The sequence below is a fragment of the Myotis davidii genome, unplaced genomic scaffold (genome assembly GCF_000327345.1).
Source record: "Myotis davidii unplaced genomic scaffold, ASM32734v1 scaffold430, whole genome shotgun sequence".
NCBI lineage: Eukaryota > Metazoa > Chordata > Mammalia > Chiroptera > Vespertilionidae > Myotis > Myotis davidii.
The window spans coordinates 1,248,953-1,258,753 of NW_006285247.1; the positions used below are offsets into that span (position 1 = coordinate 1,248,953).

Consider the following 9,801-nt stretch of genomic DNA (forward strand, 5'->3'; position numbering starts at 1 on the left):
CTTTATTTCTTTAAGAAGCTTATCACAATTAGTTAAACATAAAATTTTATTTTACTCAACTAAAATAACTTATGGACCATTTCTCAGATTCACCTCATTTTCCCTCTTGAGCTGAAGGCAGAGGAAGTGGCTTGTATTTGTTGTCAAACCATATCCAATTAGTCTATTTCCTCCATCTTTCTTTTCCAAATACACCAATCTAGTTTTATGTTATTCCTCCTAACTTCTACTATAGTATTAATGAATACCCAAAATGTTATCTAATAAAAAGAGGAGAACAATTTTTCCCAAAGTGATTTCAATTCAATAGAAAAACTCCAGAGACTCTCTAGAAAGCACTAGGGAATTTCCCTGTTCTCCATTTACTTAGAAGCAAATAGAATGAATGAATAAATCTTTATAAGTCACATGTCCAGCCCCTGGTTCAATTAAAAAGTTAAATAATGGTTTATATCAAGCATGTCAAATTCGCGGCATGTGGCCTGCTGGCTGTGACTTTGACATGCTTGGTTTATATTAAAAACGTGCCCAGTATGGTTTTTTCTCAGTTCAAGATACTCTTGGCCTCCTTAAATAAAAACAAATATTTACTACAAATATTAAAATACTTTCAGTAACTATTATATACATATACTGGATCTATACTTTAATAAGAGGCATTAATTACATTTATTTTTAAGAAATGAGAGACTTGCCCTAGCTGGTTTGGCTCAGTGAATAGAGCATCAGCCTGTGGACTGAAGGGTCCCAGGTTCGATTCCAGTCAAGGGCACCTGCCCGGATTAAGGACTTGATCTGGATCAATCAATGATTCTCCCTTATCATTGATGTTTCTATCTCTCTCTCCCTTCCTCTCTGATATCAATAAAAATATATTTAAAAAAAAAATAAGAGATTTTTTATTCAAATTAGAATAAAAGAACATGAAAAAAAAAAAAGAAATGAGATTTTTTTATTCAAATTAGAATAAAAGAACATGAATTCTTTCAATCACTCAAAACAGATCATTAAAACAAAATATAAACAGAAACCTATTGTGTGAATGATTTTGAGTAAAATCATCATCATAATAAAAGGCTAATATGCAAATGGTCATCATGCCATGATGCCATAACGGCTGATCAGCAGGGTCTTGAGTCTGGGTGGTACGGGCCCAGGGGACCTGAGGCCATGGCCCCCTGCCCCGGCACTGGGCTGGGGACCTGAAGCTGTGCCCCCTGCCTAGCAGGGCTTGATGGGAGTGGGACCGGCCGGGTCACTGGGTCTTGTGCGATTTCGAGGTACACACACGGGTAGGTGGGAACTTGACTCTGGGTCCCACGGCGTGGCCCAGACTCTGACAGGAGGGAGATTTTCATATACACTTTACTAATTTTCTTTATCTCTGATACTTCTATTATAGAGAAAGGGCAAATAGCAATATTAAAATATTTCCTCTAACTACACGAAATTTATCTCAAAATCATTACACTTATTATATTAATACCAGAATCTAATCATCAAACCAAATGCCAAACAGATCCTTAACACTTACTCTGTTGCTTCCTACAGTTGCAAACACTAGTGGATCTCCTTCTTTACTGTGCCAGTTAAACTGAACTCCAAACAATGGCTGATTATGATCTTCCTATAAAATAATTATGAAATAAGAAAAATTAATGTATTTTAGAAACAAAAAAATTGTAGTAGACTGACCATCCTCATAACTTTTTTTGAACATGGAAGCCACTATTTTGAAATAGCACACATAAACTGACTTTTGACTCTAAAAAGATATCTACTTGTCCAGTTTTCACATTTTAAAATACTAGTATATGATAAAGTTTTATGACAACCAATGACTTAAATCAGAAGTTAGGTAACAAGCACTTATTTATGAAAATACTTTTATATTTGCCTTCTATGTTCTCACACCCAACCATATTTTTTGGAATCAAAACAAAACTGGGTAATTATGGCAAATGCATTCATTTCTCAGGACATAAGGACAAAATTTATTTTTCTGAAATTGTAAACTAACAAATGACCTAAGTAAGAGTGGCTTAGTACTAGCTAAACTTTATTAGGTTTAATTTTTCCCTTGTAAACTGAAGCACACCAGACGCAAATCACTGCTTTCTATTATTGCTATAGAAACAATTTTAAATAACCTGGAATTTGAGTCCTAAAAGAAAAATATCCCAAGTTTTGTAATAAACAAGTATGGTAATTGAACAATAGGGGTCAGGGGAAGCCATGGACTATACCTTTAGTTGCTAGTAGGCTGGCTATAAGGACATACATAAAAAACAAGTGTTCACAAAGTTATTCTCAGGATTTTACTGGCAATCTCTTGGTGTTTAACATTAATTTTCATATTCACTTCAAGGGAATGTTTTTACTTTTAAAGTCTAACAACTTTTATTTTTTACCCTTAAAGAGCCATAGATTTAATGCTTTGAAATATTTAATTAAAATATTTAACTGACAGTTGAAACAACCTTCTAGACATACTATCTAAAAATAGGTTGATATAACTGAATATTAATATGAAACTCATGGGCACTTTCCCTTTATAAAAAATATATAACCAAGATTAATCTCTCTCTTTTAAGAGTATAATTTGACATACACTGAACAAAGAATTTTGCTACAAACAGAAAAATAATTTCCACATAGCCATAGTCGCTTATGCTTTCTGAAGACTTTACCTGAAATACATATTTAGAAAAGATTCTTTCATACATGTATAAGACAATGTAATGCACATTTCTGCTCAGCGAAGGAAAACACCCCCCAATTTAAACCAATAATGAATACATGTAAAGAAAAACATCTTAAATTCCACTAATCCCTTTTATAAATAAAGATACTATTGAGGGAGTAGTCATTTATATAACCTCAACCACTTGTTTTCTACATAATTAAAATTTTTTTAATTTATATCCTTTTCTTTGAAAACAATCAAATAAAACAACAGATAAAGAGTTAAATTCTTTTAAACTGCAGAAACTAAGGCATGGGTTTCAATTTATGCTGGCTCAAAATTAACGAGTCACATTCAGTTCTTTTTAGGCATAAGTACCTGAAAGTAGCATATACTTTTAAATTTTATCAAAATACATTTTCCAAAACCTTTTATTTGAATATAAACAATAAAGAAAAACTAGCCTGCAGTACTAGGTATTATCCATTTAAGACAAAACGAAACGCTAAATGAAAGTAGAGTGAATTATAACTATGCAGTCTATACTATAAAAACAAAACTTCAAAAAGTACTGTAATTTAAAAATATTTTTAACTTGACAGAGTATCTTGAGCATAAAATGTTTACCACTGGTAAATAATTTTGCAGCTTAGCATTCAACTAACAGGATCTGTCTTTCTGCACATACCTTGAGACTATTTACACATTTGAAAGAATATTTGCACTTCTTGGACTTCCATTTCCCCTTCCCCCAGCTTTTCCTTCCAGGTGCATTTGGTGTATTTGTAGGTGTATCAGGGCGTTCAGTGTTTGTTCCACTTTCTATACTGACAGCATCATCCTGTAAGCAGTAAGTTAGAAAAAAATTACATAAAACAGTAATACTACACTCAGGCAGCAAATGACTTTTTACTGGACAGCTACTGAATGACCTAAAAGAAATAATTAATAAATTCTGTAAGTAATGGAACATTTTATTCCTATCTCCAAAGGATAAAAAGCAAACCAGCTACACATTAGAACTTGTGGATATTTGATATTTCAGCAAAAATATAAACAAAAAATGCTAATCAGAAAAACAGTATTAATGCTGCCTTTAAATAGCAACACAATGGTCTCCACACAAGGTACTATTAGATAAGAAGTCTAAGAGAGCCTAAGTAGCAAATAAAAAAAAAAAAATAGAAAGAGAACCAAATTTAAAAGAAAAAAGAAAACAAAGGAGAGCCTAAGTCGTCTTTTGCATGTTAGGGTTGCTGAAATTCACACCCAAAGCTCTGACTCCTAAATCTGACTTAATGCCCTAGCCCAGTGGTCGGCAAACTGCGGCTCAAGAGCCACATGGGGGGGGCTCTTTGGCCCCTTGAGTGTGGACACGAAGTTTCAATCGCACTGTATGTGCGTGCCCGCACGTGGTATTTTGTGGAAGAGCCACACTCAAGGGGCCGCAGTTTGCCGACCACTGCCCTAGCCCATGCATGTCAAACTTGCGGCCCATGGGCCACATGCCTTATTTGGCTCGTGTTAGCCTTTGAGTTTGACATGCTTGCCATAGCCAGTTTGGCTCAGTGGATAGAGAGTCAGCCCTCAGGCTGAATGGTCCAGGGATCGATTTCCGTCAAGGGAATGTACCTACGTTGCAGGTTAGATCCTTGGCCCTGGTCAGGGCGTGTGTGGGAGGCAACCAATGTGTCTCTCTTACATGGATGTTTCTCTCTGTCTCTCCCTCTCCCTCCCAGTCTCTAAAAGAAGTCCTACATATTCTGTACAACTGAAATTTGACTCAAAGCTCTGAAATAATGATACTCATAAATACTGGGTGGGGCAAAGTAGGTTTACAGCTGTTCATATGGAAAACAATGCAATAACTAATATAATAAACTGTTCCGTTAACTCACAACTCTTGTCCTACTCTTGCCCCATCCTGTATGTTAGAGCTCCAGATACTCTATAAAGTAATTCCCTTCCAAAGTAGAAATGGCAGCAGAAAACCTTGAAAATTCACCTAATTTTTACCTAATCTCCAGTCCACAAGATATATTGATGGCCCTCTAATCTCAGAAGAGGATTTCACCTCCTTTGATTACATATTACAATGTATTTTTAGAAATAGAGATTTATTTAAATCTGTAACATTAGGGCAGTAGTTAACCACATCTAGAGAAAGCCTTTTTTCTTGGAGTGCCTATTAACATCTATGAGAATACAGTCTAGGAACCATTGCGCCTTAGGGGCTGTTTCTAAGTTACTGTTTCCTAAAGCTAGCTTTATATTATAAAGGTTAAACTTACCTAGAGGGACAAAAGTATATTAAAATTCATTTACTGTGGGTGGGAGGGAGGATGGGAGTGGGTTAATAGGAGGAAAAGGAGGACCTATGTAATACTTTCAACAATAAAGATTTATAAATTTAAAAAAAGTAGTTTTTGGGGGTGGCTTTCAAAGCTGTAAATGGTTCCTACCAAAATGACATGCTAAAAAAACTTGAATTGTAACTTAAACATAATCTGCCTTTAAAAAGATATAAAAATTTTAAAGTTCAGTTCCTAGGCTAAAATCACTGTTTTTCTCTTTCCCAATTTCTCCCCACCTCCAGTTGTATTTAAACAGTTAAAAACTAGTGTAGAAAACAATTTTGGGTTTCGATGGAAAACTATGCATTATCTATGGTACACTCTTCCATGGTATCAGATTATAGCCCTCTTAGTTGCCTTTGACTAACCTTACATCTCTTTTTCAAGTTGTGGATAACTAACTAGTAGTGCAAATTCCATCTCTAAAGGTAGAGGTGCAAAGTACCTTCCCTTACACTCTGAAAAAAAAGTGTTTGACCCCATTTACAATTTCATCTCAACATTCCTTTATTCCTTATTAATTTGTACTGTTTGACTTGCCCAGTTCCCTTACGTGAGTAAAATAAAAATTTTAACATGTATTCATTTGCCTTTTTCTGAAAATTATCTTTTAACACTAGAGAAGTAAAATAATAAAACTATTACATGCATTATTCATGAGCTTCTTTACATTCTAATCCAGAAGCCAACTGGGGGTAGGGGAGGTAGGAGTGGGTAAAGGGTGAATTAATAAATGGTGATGGAAACTGACTTGATTTGGGGTGCACACAATATACAGGTGATGTATTATAGAACTATACCCCTGAAACCTATTTAATTTTATTAACCAACACCACTCCAATAAATTAAATTAAACAACAAGAAGTCATACAAAACATTGTTAATAATATGGCACAGCCCTGACCAATCTGGTTCAGTGGATAGCACATCAGCCTGGGAACTGAAGGATCCCAGGCTCAATTACAGTTAAGGGTATGTACCTTGGTTGCAGGCTCGATCCCCAGTGGGGTTGTGCAGGAGTCAGCTGACCAATGTTTCTCTATGAGGTGTGTTTCTAACTCTCTAACCCTCTCCCTTCCTCTCTGTAAAATCAATAAAAGTATATTTGAAAATAATAATAGGGCACATTGCATTCTTATCTCCCTTTATTTTTTTTTCTCCAGCTTTTTAGTTTAATACTAGAGGCCAGGTGCATGACATTCATGCACTGGGGGAGGGGGGGGGTGTTGTTCCTCAGCCTGGCCTCTGTCCTTTAGCAGGCCGGGAGCCCTTGGGGGATATCTGACTGACATCCTTAGCACTGCTGTGGTGGCGGGAGAGGCTCCTGCCACCGCCACTGCGCTCACCAGCTATCAGTCCGGCTTGTGGCTGAGCTGCACTCCCTCTGTGGGAGCGCACTTTAAAAAATATTTTTATTGGGTTTTAGAGAGGAAAAAAGAAACATCGATTTGAGAGCACATTAATCAGCTGCCTCCTGCACACACCCTTTACCGTGTCACCCGAATAAATTCAATTTTTAAAAAAAGGAAATGAGAAATTCCAGCAAAGGCAGATAATATGCTAAATGAAATAAGTTGGGCAGAAAAAGCTATGAACCATATGATTTCATTCATATGTGGGATATAAATCTGAAACTCATGGACACAAACAGCAGTGTGGTGGTTGACAGAGGGAAGGTGTGTGTGGGGGCAAGGGGACCTAATATATGGTGACAGAAGATGATTTAGCTTTGGGCATGGGCACAGAGTAAAACATAGAGATCTTGTAACATAGAAATCCACACCTGAAACCTATATGATACTATTAACCAATGTCACTCCAATAAATTAAAAGAATACTAACAGTATTTGTGACAAATGTTAGTGTTGTGATTTATAAATAAAAATAAAATATTTATTAAAACAAATCTCAAAAATATTTTATAACATAAGTTTATGATTACTTTTATAATCTTTTCACTGTAATTTACACATTTAAAAATGTTATTCTCTTCACTGATGTTTCTATCTCTCTCTCTCTCTCTCCCTGAAATCAATAAAAACATATACATAAATATGAAGTCCTCATCCAGATGGAGGAACCAAAACAAAGGCTTCATCCAATCATTTGGTTGTGAACAGTTTTCTAATGCATCAAATATATTCCCTAAGAGTCTGCAAAAATAAAATAAGCTTTCAATTTATTTGGCCCCCTGAAGTTTCCTCCGTCTAAATAAATTTCTATTTTCATTACATTTCTGCCTGATTATTTAGTATGTGGAGAGGTCAGAAACATATGATTATACTATGTGATCACAAAATTATAATAATAGCAATTATATAAAATTTGAATGGTACTTATTATGAGGCAGGCATTCTTTTTTTTTTAAATATACTTTATTGATTTTTTTACAGAGAGGAAGGGAGAGGGATAGAGAGTTAGAAACATCGATCAGCTGACTCCTGCTCACTCCCTACTGAGGACGTGCCTGCAACCAAGATATATGCCTTTGACTGGAATAGAACTTGGGACCTTTCAGTCCGCAGGCCGACGCTCTATCCACTGAGCCAAACCAGTTACAGCGAGGCAGGCATTCTTATTTTAAAATTCTCACCCGAGGATATTTTTCCACTGATTAGAGAGAGTGGAAGAAAGAGGGAAAGACGGAGAGAAATGTTGATATGAAAGAAACACATCGAGTGGTTGCCTTCTTCCAGCACGCCTGAGTCAGGCGGGAGAGGAGCCTGCAACGGAGGTACTTGCCCTAGCCAGAAATCAAACCTGGGACCCTTCAGTCTGCAAGGGACCCTATCCACTGCACCAAACCGGCTAGGGTAGAAAAAGTGAAAAATGTTACTTTTAAAGTAACTTTCAACACTGAAGCTTTCCAGAAATTTCAAGTCCAAATCCCACAAACTGACAATCCCCTAAAAATCTTTCTTCTATCTACAAAGAGTTCTTTTCCCATCTCTTCCGTGAAAATTTTGGTCACGACACCGTGTCATTCATATAATATTATGCTTCGATCAGTAATGCAGTGATGCAGAATTTAAGAAATGGGTGTGTAAGATGTCCTATTTATACCTAAAACTAGCCAAATGAGAAAATGAAGAACTTCTACCACCCTCCTATAACACTTTACAGATTTAAAAAAAAAATAGCCGGATGTTATTGCCATATATTATGAAAAGGGGCTCACATTTTGGAGTATTATCTTTACATGAATTGTCAAGACATTTTGCAGAACTTATTGGCCATATTAAAACATGAAACTGGAAGAGCAATGTCAATTCGGTTGTTACTGGCATCTCACCTAAACAGAGTTGGGACCAGATGTTGATCATGATCCGTTTTGGTTTTACTGTTATTTTTAGATCTCATTCCCCAAATCAAACACCAAGAGGCCATGAAGCCCACTCCTTAAGGACAGCTACCTATGCCGCCGAGACCGACCAGGTCAGCGGTTCTCAACCTGTGTGGGTGGGGGACGGCCCTTCCACAGGGGTCGCCTAAGACCATCGGAAAACACATATACATTACATATTGTTTTTGTGATTAATCACTGTGCTTTAATTATGTTCCATTTGTAACAATGAAAATACATCCTGCATATCAGATATTGACCTTACGATTCATAACAGTAGCAACATTACAGTTATGAAGTAGCAACGAAAATAATTTTATGGGATGGCCCTTCCACAGGGGTCGCCTAAGACCATCGGAAAACCCATATACATTACATATTGTTTTTGTGATTAATCACTGTGCTTTAATTATGTTCCATTTGTAACAATGAAAATACATCCTGCATATCAGATATTGACCTTACGATTCATAACAGTAGCAACATTACAGTTATGAAGTAGCAACGAAAATAATTTTATGGTTGGGGTTACCACACATGAGGAACTGTATGAAAGGGTCGCGGCGTTAGGAAGGTTGAGAGCCACTGGTCCAGGTGGTGCCCTGTATCTCGGCAACTTTCGAAAGCGGAACCGTCCCTTCTCTTTCCTTCCTCGCGGGTGGTTTTCCCCTCCAAGTCAGAAGACGACCCTCCCATCGGCTCCTCCTCCAGAAAAGCGGACTGACCTCATTCACCTCCGCGGGCAGGGCAGGGGCAGGCACCAGACCTCCTTTCGGGAGAGTCACCAAAACCCCTTACGATCAGCTCTTCCCATCCAGCCGTCCGTGAGGGTCGAGGACGGACACGGTCCCTAACTCCTTTAAGAGAGTCTCTAACACGCCGGGTTCTCCCTCCCAACTTTCCCAGAACCATCTCTAACTCGCCTTTTAAACGACGGGAATCTCAGCTCCCGCACTCTCCCCAAGTGCCCCCAAGGCCCCAAAGCACCGCGTCCACGCAAAAGGATCCGAGCCGCCCCCCTCGCCCCCCTTTCCGCGCCCACGCTCCGCCAAGTCTCTGCTCGCTCTCGGCCCCACGTCGACACCCCAACGACAAGTCCGATTCTCTCTCCCACGCCCGCGTTTTCCTGAGCAGCGAGTGACACCTCGCCCTCCCCCCACAGCCGCCCGGCCGCCCCGCTCCCACAGTTTAAAAAGACTTCAAAACTTTCCCCGGAGTCCCGCCCGCAGGACTCGGGGTCCCCACTCACATTCTCGTCTCCGGAGAGGTCCGGGTTGCTGTTCTCGTCGCTGCTCAGCTTCTGCTTCTTGGCCGCAGGCATGTCTGTTCCCGCCGGAGCTGTCGACACTTCCCTCTCGGACATATTCCTCCGCCTCCCTCCAGGTTCCTGCCGCCGAGGGCGGGGCCTCCGCCACACC

At 38.5% G+C, this 9,801-nt stretch overlaps 1 protein-coding gene across 1 annotated transcript in view; it reads right to left on the reverse strand.

The window, feature by feature from the left end:
- Positions 1-9,795, reverse strand: part of EED (embryonic ectoderm development) — a 33,936-nt gene extending 24,141 nt beyond the window's left edge. Inside the window, exons 1-3 of the mRNA XM_006755897.2 lie at positions 9,633-9,795; positions 3,375-3,527; positions 1,535-1,627 (exon numbers count right to left, since the gene is read on the reverse strand). Coding sequence (XP_006755960.1) covers positions 1,535-1,627; positions 3,375-3,527; positions 9,633-9,746 — 360 coding nt within the window. The 5' untranslated portion in view covers positions 9,747-9,795. The remainder of the gene's footprint in view (positions 1-1,534; positions 1,628-3,374; positions 3,528-9,632) is intronic.
- Positions 9,796-9,801: the final 6 nt, after the last annotated feature.